General features: G+C 38.2%; 2 protein-coding genes across 4 annotated transcripts in view; one reads left to right on the top strand and one right to left on the bottom strand.

Moving 5' to 3' along the window:
• Window positions 1-5098, top strand: part of LOC5571929 (coiled-coil domain-containing protein 22 homolog) — a 26611-nt gene extending 21513 nt beyond the window's left edge. For all 3 annotated transcript variants that reach the window (XM_001659976.2, XM_021852956.1, XM_021852957.1), the window contains exons 4-6: window positions 403-751; window positions 815-1440; window positions 4405-5098. In XM_001659976.2, the coding sequence (XP_001660026.1) occupies window positions 403-751; window positions 815-1440; window positions 4405-4977 (1548 nt within the window). In that variant the 3' untranslated portion in view covers window positions 4978-5098. The remainder of the gene's footprint in view (window positions 1-402; window positions 752-814; window positions 1441-4404) is intronic.
• LOC5571928 overlaps window positions 5062-14348 on the bottom strand; it is a 22502-nt gene continuing 13215 nt past the window's right edge. The window contains exon 2 of the mRNA XM_001659974.2: window positions 5062-5428. Coding sequence (XP_001660024.2) covers window positions 5147-5428 — 282 coding nt within the window. The 3' untranslated portion in view covers window positions 5062-5146. The remainder of the gene's footprint in view (window positions 5429-14348) is intronic.

Below are 14348 nucleotides of genomic sequence, written 5' to 3'. Positions count from 1 at the left end.
TCTGAAAGAATCTCTAAAGTAGTGTCTGGAGATATCAATAATCAACGCATTAATCTGTGGAGAAATTCACAGATGATGTTTTAAACAAATTTTTGGTAGAGGTTTTGAAAAAAACCTTAAAAAAGATTTGAACTCATGAGTCATTTCTGAAGATACCCTGAGGATCCTTTTAACGAAAAACTTATTGAAAATCTCTGAGAAATACGTAACACAATAAAAACATATAAGAGTAATATCAAGATGATTCGCTAGGGAAATTCTTAGAAATGCAATTTTAGTGATTTCTGGTGAAACTCTTGTAGAAATCCTCATTGAAATTATTGGTTCCTAGTTAATTTCTTTTTTTCCTAGTTAATCTCTTGTTGTAATAACCCTAATCTGGTTTTTGGTTTTCATTTGCAGACAATCGGTTACCGGCGCGACATTGGCTACCAGACGTTCCTCTACTCGAATGTGGCCGAGGTACGTCGCGTGTTGATGTTTTTGGTGGAGAAGCTTCCGAAAGAGGCGGCCGATAAAACCTCCGGAAGCGGACAACCGGTGGACAGCGCGACTCAGTTAGAGAACAGGATACTGAGCAGTTTGCAGAGTCAATTACAGGCACCGTGGATGCCGGAGTTTTGCCAAGTGGGACGCCCAGAGGGACTGTCCACGACGAGTGGCGGGGAGTCGCCAGCACAAATAGCATTCCGTCGGTTTATTCCCAGGAAAATTAGCGTCCCGTTTGTGACGCAGGGGGATGTTGCTGCAGGTATGGAGTTTGAAATCAGTAGAAACGTGGGAATCAATTTAACGCTTTTTTCCGGTTTTACAGAAGTGAAAGAGTTCTGGTCTCGTCGGAATCTGGACTGTTTGGATGAGGGTAGTTTAGTGCCATCGCTGATAGCTGCAAACGATGGAGCGATTAAAACGAATGCAAAGGGTGCCATTGATGAGGTGGATCGACAGGTTAAGCTACCTGCGATCAACGAGAAGTTATTACAATATTACTCAAAAGGGGGAACGAAGCATCGATTAGCAGAACCGAGTGGTGCTGCTGCTTCAAGCGGGACGACTGAAAAAGTGGTTCTAAATAATATTACTGTTGAGACCAAGCCTGGCAAGACTCCACTAGAATCGCTGCAGGAAGAGATCGATGCACTACAACAGGAAATAGTGCAGCACTCGGAAGAAGGGGTACAATTAGAGAGCAGTCGTAAGGAAACCGATGAATCGATAGAGGAATATCGAAAAACTATTGTTAGGTTGAAAGAAGAGAAAAAGATCAAAGAACGGACCCACATTTTGCTCGAGGATCCTGAGGTGAACGTGAAGAAGCTGGAAGCGATCATTGCGGCTGGCGGTGAACGAATGAAGAAACTGCAGGATCAGTGGGATGCGCATCGGATTCCGCTGGTGGACACTCTGGAAGCCTATCGACTGAAGAACTCCGATAAATTGGTAAGTTCAGTTACTTGGCCTTTGTGTACTTATGACAAATTTTTCACAATCAAATTTTCATGGTCTTTTTGCTCTGATTTTCACAATTTTCAGCCGATTTCTAAGGAACTTTGACCAATCTAGTTTCATGAACTGTACTGAGAAGCCTTATTGGACTATCAATTCCGGATTTATGTTTATATGTATATTTCCTGGAATAGATTCCTGGGGCATCAATTGACTGCTAGCAGATTTTTTTTTTAGAGACTTGATTACTATTTCAATTTAAGGCTCTTAAAAAGCATATTTTCAACAGAAGGTTCCTGCCCAGGCAACGTAAAGTTCAGACAGAAGGCTTAAGCGTTTTAACCTTCGGGTTGTCGCGCTGTTGTACTTTGTACAACAGTTGTGATTTATATGCTATCATTTTGTAACAAAGATATCTATCGACATCAAACCAAAATGTATTCCTCAATTGTCTTCTTAAGAACAATACTCGACAGTTTTTGTTTACAGTATGGCCCTTTATAATGCGGTAAAATCAACAAATGTACCTGGAAGTCGCATAATAATGAACGCACTATATATGGTTCGAGTAAACCACAGTTTGAAGTCGGTATATCTAAAAATCCAGATAATTTAGAAACTTGGGATCTTCAGTAAAGTTGTTCTGAAGGTGAAGCGCTATCTGATATGCCACTAGGTGGCGCTAGTGAGCATGGAACTTTTGTTTTGCTGATATCACAGGCATCCAGGCAATGGACATGCCCTATATCAACTGCAGCGATTTGCAGTAGACAGGATGTCCCGGGCCCGATCTATCTTACAAGCCAATCGAGCCCTCTGTCACCATAGAAGATGGTGTCTCCATCATGTCGATAGCCTGCAGGCACCTGACCACATAGAAAGATAGCTTCTTCGGCAAAGTAGTTCAGTAGTTCAAGGGCTATCATTATTTGAGCCAATAAATAGGATATTTTGCCACCAGGTGGCGCTAGTGAGCATGAAATTTTTGTTTTGCGGATACTGCAGGATCTTGATTTTATACCAAGCATCTTCGGTAAAGTTTTTCAGAAGCTCAGGAATCAGCATTAATTTACTCAATCTCGAATTTCAAGGATTAAACAAAGAAAATATTTCAGCTACTGTACAACTCTGCCGAAAACGCCATCTTTCAAAGTGATAGCTGATAGCAAATAATGATAGCCCTAGAGCTACTGAACGATTTTGCCGAAGACGTCATGTTTCTGAGTGGTCAGACTCCTGTGATATTCGCAAAACCAAGGGTACTACTACGACTACGCGCGTTACAAAAATTCGCGCGACAACCGAAAGGTTAAGTAATTATCCGAACTACAGTTCACATAAAGTTTATTTAAGTTGCCTAAATATCATGTTGTTTAACATAAAGTAGGGAAAAGATTCGACTCGAACATGTTCTGAACTTTCTTATTTTTGATAAGCAGGGCAGGCAATCGTCAGATTCGTCACAGTGCGATGACGAAATAAAAAAAGACATCGTCATCCAGTATAATAACTCTGGCAGGTCGTCGTCTCTTCATCGACGAAAGAATGCACGACTAACTTCAATCCAAAATCGTCAACGAGCAAATTTTTCTTCATCCCGCTTGCTACCCTTACTCACAAGAAGAAGACGTTTACTGTATATTCGCTTGCTTCGCACCAACCAACGAATGCCATCACATAATTGCTTTTATTGGCAAATGAACCCGCTTCCTTCATGATTCTAAATTAGCTTGGTTGGTAAGCGCGTGGTGTTGACGATTTGGAGATCGTTTGTTCGATTCCGGTCGTGTTTTGTTATTTTCTTTTTGTTTTATTTTTTCAAAAAATGCTCTCAATCTGTCGAAGACACGATTCATATTTTTAGTCGGCTCAGTGCTCCCGAACGAAGATTCGCCCGTAACGAAGGAATCGTATTTGTTCGTCATGACGCCGAGCCTCTGCGCCGGATCTCTGCGGCAAATCGTCATCCGACGCTACTTGAGTGACGATGACGATGCTTCTTTTAGTTTCGTCGCCGACTTTTTCCATTTGAAGGTGACGATTGTCTGCCCTGTTGATAAGTGCATGAGATACTTTGGGCTGCAAAACGGTGAGTCAATCGATTTTATTATAGGACTTCTCAACGAAAATTTTGAGGAATAACTCTCTGTAAAGGATTTCCTGGACGAAACCTAAGGAAGCCTCTACAAACCTTCCTGAAAATTTCCATGAAGAAAATTCTGGAGTAAGTTCTGAAGACATCTTTACAAGAAAAAAATATGCATTCATGAAAGTATCCTAAACGAAGATATTTAAGGAATAGGGTAACGACTGTTTATTTCGTTCATAACCACTAACAGTTGGCGCCAGCGGCAAAAATTGCAGACAACAACCTTTCGAACATTCAGTTTCTCTTACCGGCCGCCGAGCGGCGACACTGATGTTTGTATTCCTCTCGCTACGCTGGATTCTCAAATTTCTCAAACTTTCAACACAAGCGCATGGAAGAATGGTAGTCGGAGAGCTGTCAAAACGTATGGAAAATAATGAAAATCGTAAATTGCTCGCAATTAGGAAACTGAATCAAAAAAGTAGTGATTAGAAATCAAGTGTAAAGTGAAAACATAACTTTTTGTGTTTAGTTCATTTTCCGAGGTGCTTTCTTTACTTCAGGATTTCGTTTTTACTACCATTGAAAAAGAGCCCAATATTGCATTTTCAGTTTTGAATATCGCCCTATTCATACCTGGCAGGCCCTAGGAATCCCTTATAATAATGTCCTAGGAATCTTCAAAGATTTTTTTGGAAGTATCTTCTGAGAGAAGTGTGCTCTGATTCTTTGAAGAGTCATCATTGAAATCAACTGATCATTAAGGAAATAAGAGCCAAAATATCACAAAATTTTGGTTGTGAATAAAAGGTCAGGGACGCTAATGTTAGTGTTAAGAAATAAGGTTCACAGACCTTTTTCATTTTCAGTCCAAATCCCAACAAGTGTTGGATCAGATCGAATCCACTCGTCAAAAGTGTGAAGAAGTAGTAATTGATCTGCAAACCAAAGGAGCTATGTATGCTCGGCTTCAGAAAGAATTCGAGAAGCTGAATAAAACCGTTAGCCGAACGGCTTACACCAGTCGCATCTTGGAGATTATTGGAAACATTCGCAAGCAAAAGAACGGCATCGATCAGATCCTCCAGGATACGCGCTCGTTGCAGAAAGAAATCAACAACATCACCGGCCAATTGGATCGACAATTCACCGTGACGGACGATTTGATATTCCGCAATGCGAAGAAGGATGAACACTCGAAGCGTGCTTACAAACTGTTGGTCACGCTGCACTCGGACTGTGAGGAGCTGATCAAGCTGGTGCAGGAAACTGGTGCGATCAAGCGTGAAGTGCGCGACCTAGAGGATCAGATCGAGAACGAAAAAGGCCGAAACACGGCTGCCAATCTGGCGCAGATCACGCACGATCTCACCGAAATGCAGAACGAGAGTCAACGGCTTGAAGAGAGCATACGTCGGATGGAAGTGACGAGTAGGCAATAACCAGGTTATTCATTTTACAATTTATCCACAAAACCGAGAGAATATTTTAGGACTGTCCACACAAACTAGGTATCATACTCAAAATACACAAACTAAAGTGCCCATTGAGAGCTTTATTGAACTTCCTCTCTAATTGCTATTTTGAAAGAATCGCCCCACCCGCCGATAATCACTGCTGACCCTGCCGTTGACGAACCTCCGGCGGAATGTAACCCTCGTCGACGACGCGTGGCTTCTTCTTCTTGCCGAACCACCGCTTCGGATAGAACACCTTTTTGCTGTCGATTTGCAGATCGATCTTGTCTTCGTTCTCGAAGAACCACAGCTTCTGCTCTTCCTGTTCCATTTCGCGCGCCATCTGTTCCATGTCCTGGATGCGCTTGGCACGCTGTAACCGGGCCAGCTCTTCGTCCAATCGCTGCTGCCGAACGTCGCACCACTCGTTGTAGATCTGGAAAGATGCGTTAAGGGTTAGTTCGGAAATGAAACACATTTTATTGACAACTTTAGTAGGTAGTAAGAAAAACCATGAAATTACTGGAGTTATCAGTGTTGGACAGCTGGGGGTACATACTGCACACCTTAAGAAATCGCTGATGTAATTTCCGTACGAATCTTTGCTGCAGAGATCTCTTGTTGTGTCCCTAGATGTGTTTCTGACAGAATTTCTGGAAGTATCACTGAAAGATTTCCTGCGGATGAATTCACGAAGAAGCTGTGTAAAAAATATGTTGGTATTTTTGGAACCTGTACGATTTACACCAAGATTCATTATGAGTATTCTTCAAAAAATATTTTTTAGAATTCCGAACTTTATAAATCAAGAAAAAGGTGTGGAAGAATTTCCAAGGAATTGAGTCCTAAAATGTTTATTGAATTCTTGTTTTTATTTTATCATACGAAAGAGCATGTTCTTGCTACAACTTTAGCAATTTTTCCAGCTCAAATAACGGCTATAACATCTTTAAACTTTGATTTCAAAAATGGCTCTAAATTTGAACCTTGACACTTTTGATCACTTTGTCGACAAAAATGCCACAGGGCTTTTAGTTTTAACACTGGGGTTGTTTTTATATGACATGAGCCTATGCATGCTATAAAACGTTTGACTTTTACTGTGCGCCGTGCTTTCAAGTTGCCCGTGAGAGAGAGCGAGACAGCACCTACACACGGCGCACAGTAAAAGTCAGGAGACCAAAAGAATTTATGGCACGTACAGAGGCTCATTGCGGAAGGGACACGTAAAACAAAATATACCCAAAAATTTGAGTTTAAAGCAAGGGGTGGGACAAAATCTCAAGAATCGTTAAACATGCTAACATTTTTGGACTTAAACAAATGAAAATCATATAAAAATTGAGTAAACATGTATTTCTGGCCTAAAATTAAGCGTTTGGTATTAAATTTGGGACAGGGCTTGAGCTGAGAGAGACTCGCGAAGAGGAAAAATATCAACGTCATAAGCAAACGAAATGTTTTCATACAAAAAGTGAATAGACCCGTTATTTGTAATAAGTTACGATGCAGCAGGATATTAAGAAAAAATAAAATTAACCTAGAACAATGCTAAGGCCTCCAAAACATTCTGAAGTTTTGACCATAATCTACACAGGTTCATAAATTATTTTAAGTGAGTGATGTCCACGTTTAGTGGTTTACAGCACCCATTTAGCATTAACAGACGTGTTCACAAATTTTGACAAGATATTGGATATTGGAAGTCGTCCAAATCAACCTGGAATTCAGGTCATTTTGATCTCTTAAATCTACTACAGTTCATACTCACCCAATTCCCGTGAAACTTTCTCGTTCCTATCCATAAAGCTTCATATGACACGGAAAGTGTACTGCTATGAATATTGATAATCTGAAGGTCTTCAGAACATACTGAAGTTATGGGCATAAATTGCTATATGCAGCTTGACTTATTATTCAAACAAAATGTTTTCAATATATCCATACTTGATCGCAAATCTCCGTTAGAGTTAAAAAAAATTGTTTCAGACGTGTTCACAAATTTTGACAATGCAACGTTGAAGCTGATGAATGTATCTCACAGTATCAACGTAGTTCTAATCTCCAAGAGCACATGGACAAACACTATGACCAATTGAATGAATTGCTTGGTTTTCCCATAGTTATTCCCATATAAACTATAAATGGCTTGTGCAGTCTCAGTTTTCATCCGAATGAGCTCAAATTTTGGGAGGACACCCAGAATTTGATCTAGAATCAAATGAGCGGTGTGGAGCAAAAACGATTTTTTGAACCACTCTAATGGACATTCAAGGGTACTGAGCACCCACAAACGATTTTTGAACCATTCTAATGTCCATATGTCATTTCAAAAGCTTTGCAGATGTCTCTAGAGCACTGTTTCTCAACCTTGTTAACGGCGAAAAAACGGCTCGCTGTTAGGGGTTCGTTTCAGCGTGCTTTTTACTTAGTCGGCAGTCGGCGGATCCCGTCTTGAGAAGTTATAATAAATGTTTTTAACAAGTGTAAAACAATACCAGAGACTTTTTTTAACTTTGATCAAAAGTGGATATATAATAAACATTTTGTTCGAATAATAAGTTAAGCTGTATACAGAAATCATGCCAGAAATGCCCACAACTTCAGTATGTTCTGAAGACCTTGAAATGTTCAATATTCATAGCAGTACACTTTCCGAGTCATATAAAGCTTTATGGATAGGAACGAGAAGGTTTCACGGGAATTGCGTGAGTATAAACTGTAGTAGATTTGATAGATCAAAATGACCTGAACTCCAGGTTGATTTGGATGACTTCCAATATCCAATATCTTGTCAAAATTTGTGAACACGTCTGAAACAATTTTGTTTAGCTCTAACGGAGATTTGCGATCAAGTATGGATATATTGAAAACATTTTGTTTGAATAATAAGTCAAGCTGCATATAGCAATTTATGCCCATAACTTCAGTATGTTCTGAAGACCTTCAGATTATCAATATTCATAGCAGTACACTTTCCGAGTCATATGAAGCTTTATGGATAGGAACGAGAAAGTTTCACGGGAATTGGGTGAGTATAAACTGTAGTAGATTTGATAGATCAAAAAAATGAACTCCAGGTTGATTTGGATGACTTCTAATATCTAATATCTTGTCAAAATTTGTGAACACGTCTGAAACATTTTTTTTAACTCTAACGGAGATTTGCGATCAAGTATGGATATATTGAAAACATTTTGTTTGAATAATAAGTCAAGCTGCATATAGAAATTGATGCCCATAACTACAGTATGTTCTGAAGGCCTTCAGATTATCAAAATTCATAGCAGTACATTTTTCAGGTCATATGAAGCTTTATGGATAGGAACGAGAAAGTTTTACGGGAATTGGGTGAGTATGAACTGTAGTAGATTTGATAGATCAAAATGACCTGAACTCCAGGTTGATTTGGATGACTTCCAATATCCAATATCTTGTCAAAATTTGTGAGCACGTCTGTTAAGGCTAAATAAGTGCTGTAAACCACTAAACGAGGACATCACTCGCTTAAAATAATTTATGAACCTGTGTAGATTATGGTCAAAACTTCAGAATGTTTTGGAGGCCTTAGCATTGTTCTAGGTTAATTTTATTTTTTCTTAATATCCTGCTGCATCGTAACTTATTACAAATAACGGGTCTATTCACTTTTTGTATGAAAACATTTCGTATCGAAATGATAAATGAGTTCTAAAAGGAAGTTTATGTGATTTTTACCCTACCTGACCCAGAGATGTTCTGGAATAACTTTGTCCACAATACTCTGAATGTATACTTTCCCTTCACTCATGAAATTACAACTATTAGTGAAGCAATCCTCAAAATTTCATTGAAAAATATGGAGTTATGCTCAAATACGAGCAATTTGAATTTTGGTTGTCAGCCCCGTAGCCTACGGGTTAAGAACTTTTCCAAAGACTTCACAAAAAAAATCTATTGAAATTCCAACAGTTGTTCCTGGTAGATTCCTTGCGGAAAGTTCCTTGAAAAACTTGCGGAAAGTTCCTTGATAAAATGGAAGAACTGGAAACGTGCATTTAGCATTCCTTGGATAGTATCTGAAAGTGTGATTATAATTCAAAAATCGCATACCATACCGAACTCAGGCTGATCTCAAACTGCTCAGAGCGATGGCTCTGGTTATTGGTTAATATCGCTACCTATCCGTTTAACCGCCTTATTTCAATCCAAAGATCAGAATTGTTAATTTTGGCTTGGACGAAGCCAGTATTTCCATCAAGAAGGCGATCAACTACAAAAGTCCATTCACGAATCCAAGCAAATTTGATCATTATTACCTACACTAGACCTGTGCGCCGAAATATTTTTAATCAGCGGCGGCGTGAGAGCATTTTTGTACCGGCGGCGGCGGCGTGATCGGCGTCACGCCGTTGACTACTTTCGGCGGCGGAGACGGCGGCGTACATCGGCGTGGAGTAAGTTCCTACTGGGACAGGGAGTACTTCTTAACCTTCGGGCTGTCGCGCTGTTGTACTTTGTACAACAGTTGTGATTCGTATGCTATCATTTTGCAACAAAGATATCTATCGACACCAAACCAAAATGTATTCCTCATGAATCTTCTTAAGAACAATGTCCGACAGTTTTTATTTACAGTATGGCCCTTTATAATACGGTAAAATCAACAAATGTACATGGAAGTCGCATTATAATGAACGCACTATATACGATTCGAGTAAACCACAGTTTGAAATCGGTATATCTCAAAATCCAGATAATATAAGCACTTGGGGTATTAAGTAAAGTTGTTCTGAAGGTGAAGCTATATCTGATGATACCTCATTAAATTCGGAATTTGACCGCTAGGTGGCACTAGTGGGCATAGAAGTTTATCTTTTTTTTGCAGATATTTCAGGATCCTGACCATTTAGAAGGATGGCGTCTTCGGCAAAGTTGTTTAGTAAGTTAAGGGCTATCATTGTTTGAGCCAGTTGATTCAAAATTTTGCCACTAGGCGGCGCTAGAGAGCATGCAGTTTTTGTTCTCAGATATCTCAAGAGCCTGATCACTTAGAAAGATAGTGTCTTCAGCAAAGTAGTTCAGCAGCTAAAGGGCTATCATTATTTGAGCCAAGAAATAGGATATTTTGCCACAAGGCGGCGCAAGTGAGCATGAAATTTTTGTTTTGCGGATACTTCAGGATCTTGACTTTTTAGACAGGCACCTTCGGCAAAGTTGTTCAGTAGCTCAGAGACTATCATTATTTTACAAAATCTCGTACTTTAAGTATTAAACAAAGGAAGAATTTGAGCTACTGAACAACTCTGCCGAAGACGCCATCTTTCTAAGTGATCAGACTCCTGAGATATTTGCGAAAAAAATGTTTTATGCTCACTAGCGACGCCTGGTGGCAACATTTTGAATCAACTAGCTCAAACAATGATAGTCCTTGAGTTACCGAACAACTTTGCCGAAGACGCCATCTTTCTAAGTGGTCAGGATCCTGAGATCTGCGAAACAAAAGTTTCATGCTCACTAGCGCTGCCTAGCGGCAGAATCCTGTATTTTTTGCCTAAAATAATGATAGCCCTTGAGCTTCTGAACAATTTTTCCGAAGACATCATCTTTCTAAGTAGTCAGACTCCTGGGATATTCGCAAAACTAAAGGTGTTGTACAAAGTACAACGCGCGACTACTCGCGTTACAAAAAATCGCGCGACGACCGAAAGGTTAACTTATTTCTCTAGAAGCACTTCCAGCACAGTTGCTAACTGAGATGTTTTTTTTTTTTTGGTAAAATTGCCATTTTCACATTCGTGTCTCGTGGGCTTGTACGATGATTCCTTATAACCAAGAAAGGCTTAGGCAGTTTTTTATTCGAAAAAATCCTGAATTGAACCTATACACCTTCAAGATATTCTTTGTCCTTAAACGTCGAGAAAATTACGAAACATACTCTCGAGCGGTGGGATTTGAACTCACAACCGATCAACCATGATCATGCTGAATGTTTAGCTCTAGGGAATTTTACGTGCATAAAGATAAACTACAGTTAAAACAATGAAACAGCGATTGGAATCGTTGTCTCGTTTTTGCTTATCTGGAATACTCTTTGAATGGTCTTGAATACTTTGAAAAATCTTCTACGAACCCTGGAAAAAATGGAGGAATTTATAGTGAAATGGTTGCAAGAAAGCTTATAGAAATATTTTGGCAGCAAATTCCTGAAGCATATTAACATTGGATATTACCAGAATATATTTGGAAAATTTATTCATTCTTTTTAATCTCCAGACACAATCTGAGAATAGTTTCAGGGCGAATCCTTGGGTAAAATAATAAAGAATCAGGAAAAATACTCAAATAATCAAAAAGGAACTCGCAGGAATACTACCCCAGATAAATGTGTATGATTTGTCAAAAAAATTGTGTAAAAAATCTTTGATTTTTTTTTTTTGTTTGACTTTTGGAAGAGCTCTTCGGAAAATTTTTGCACGAACTATTAATGAAATTCTCAAAGTTTATCTTGAAAAAAAACAAATTTAGCAAGCAGTGCATGTGCTTTATTATAGTATTTTAATTTGCTTGAAAGATGTCCTGTAAAAAAACTCTGGAGGAATCACTTCAGAAATATGGGTATCATAGTAACTATTACTGAAGAAGTTCTTGGATGAATCCTACGAGCATATCTTGTTAGAAATCGTTGCGGAATCTTGTTGCATTGAGCATTTTCTGGAAAAACTCCTGGAGTTTAGCCTAAAGTAGTAAATTGAAGTATCTCTAACAAATTGTTTGAGGAGTTCTTAAACGCAGCTCTGGTTTAGTTCTAAAAAACACAAACAAGATTCTTAATAAATATCCCGTTGAAAAAAAATTGAAGGATACATGGATAAACTTTCAGAGAAAGACATAGAAGAAATTTTACTTTTTTTAAGAATTGATGTTTAGTAATTCATGAACTAGTGCATCATGATCATTTTTGAACAAATTTACATGCGGTATCATAAGATATACTTGCTAAGGAATGCTGGAATACATGTGAAAGGAATGCTGGAATCAGTTCTGAACGAGCTCTAAGAGGAATATCTACAGTAGGCGGAACTCCTCATGACGATTAAAAGTGAGGTTAGGTTACGAAAGTTTTTCCAATTGAAATGAATATTTAACAATATTTCCTGTGCATTGAATTGTAAAAATCTTATCAGTGAATTGATTGTGGTGATTTTTCATCGAAAGATATCACTAGAAATTTCAAATCAAAATGTGCATAGAGTATCTTTTGGGTATAAAATGTGATAAATTTTACATGTTAAACCACTAAAAATTGTTACATTTTTCGGATGAAAAAATAAACTGTGTATTTAGTGATTTACTTTCCCTAGCAATGGTCACTTATTTAGTTAACCAATTCAGTTAAAAATAGCATAGGAAATACTGGTGAGAAATTTCAATAGTCACCAGAAAGGAATTAAAAGTGTTTTTTTTTCAAAAATCTAAGAAATTTCTTGAAAGAATTCTTTTTGAAATTACCAAAGGAATATTGAAAGTACAATATTGGAAATAGTGAAGAATTTATTAGAGAATCTTGAGCAAAATTTAAGATGTACAATGGACGGAAGTCGAAGGAGTATCTTTGGTGATATTCCGAGAGAAGTCGATGTTGGAGATCCATGTAATATTTTCTGGAGAATCTCCAGGAGATTTGTTTGAGAATGCTCTGAATAATTTCAAGAGTAATCCTTAGCGGATAACTTACTCATAAACTCGTTAAAGAAATGTAGATATCCTATACCACGTAATCCTTTGAAAATTCCAGAATAAAACCGGTTTCAGAATACTTCAAAGAATGAATCGATGATTCCCAATAACAAAATTCGGAGGAATTGCTGAAGAATATGTTTAAGCGTTTCTTAGTTGAATGGTTTAGGTTTATAGAAGAATTTCTTCAGGATTATTTTTAAGAAATCCCTGGCTTATTTTTTATAACACGATTTTGTTCAAAAAGACTGCAGGGAATCTCTTAAATAATTTATGGGAGAATATTTTGAATAAATCGTACAAATTCCCTGAAAATACTAAAAAGTATCCGAGAAGAAACGAAAAAAATATATATTAAATGAGTTCTTTGAAAAACGCCAGAGGTAAAAAATCTGTAAAATTGTTCATGAAGAAATTACTAGAAGATTCCCTTATACAAACATATGAGATAAAACTGTGAAAAAACTTCTTTAGTAACAATTCCTGGGCATACACTTGCTACAATTCATCGAGAAATATATGATGGAACTCCTATAAATATTCCTTGGTAGTGTCTTGGAGAAACTTTTGGAGAAATTTCAATTGATTTTTATCGAGGAATATTTTGAGATCCGTAGAGTGGTTACTGAAGGAATGTCTGTAAGCATTATTACAGTAATTGCTGGTCTAATAGTCATTCTGAAGTAATATCTAGATGAATTCCTACAGGAAACACTAAAGGAGTTCAAGGAGATATCCGCGTAAGTATTCCAGGATAAATCCCTGAAAAATTTCTGGAATGTATCAAGATGGAGTTGATAGAGAAATTCTTAGTCCTAGAGAAATACATAGAGGAATTGTTTGATTAATTTATTGGCGAATTATTGTAAGAATCGCTAAAGGAATTTCTTAAGCAATATGTATTGAATTATTTTATAGAGTATTCAATTGTTGTTATAAAAGTGTCAAATTTTACGAGCCGAATTATCTATCGGCGTGAAAATACAAAATCGTCGGCGTTGTGCTGATCGGCGTATGGCGCGCCGCCGATAGCTCATTCGGCGTCGGCGTGACGTAAAATGGTTCGGCGGCGGCGGCGTGGCGCGGCGGCGCACAGGTCTACTACACAACCTCTGTATTGTTTTTGCCTGAAACGTCCAAGGAGTCCAAAACGCGTCAAGATTCAATGTACAGGCTAGGCTAAGCAACAGTTCCATATAAAGTTTTGGAAAAAATCTTGAAGAGTCCATTAATTGCAATCTCGTTGACAAGCAATTTTGCCCAGACCACTTAGCCAACCTTTTTTACAGACGACTGTTGGATTATATAAAAAGTATAATAAAGTGTCTCCAAAAAAATATTTCATCTGTACTTCGTTCAGGAATACAGTCGACTCTCTATAACTCGATATTCAATCGTTCATCGACTTTTTCATTTTCATTTTCATTTTGCAGCGTTTGGTGGGGCAATGAGAGCGCAAGTCAGTCCAAAGCCGGGGGAAGGGATAGGTAATGGCCGTAATAGTCTATGCGGACCACTTGAACACCATCGGAAAGGATAAGAAGGGTTGGGGTAGGGTATAGGGAATGGAGAAGACTTGACACAGTAATGCGATTAATGCTGCAAAATGTAAATGTGCTGAGAGCAATTAAATTTGA

Source organism: Aedes aegypti, chromosome 3 (assembly GCF_002204515.2).
Source record: "Aedes aegypti strain LVP_AGWG chromosome 3, AaegL5.0 Primary Assembly, whole genome shotgun sequence".
Lineage (NCBI taxonomy): Eukaryota > Metazoa > Arthropoda > Insecta > Diptera > Culicidae > Aedes > Aedes aegypti.
This window is presented reverse-complemented; position numbering and strand designations above follow the sequence as displayed.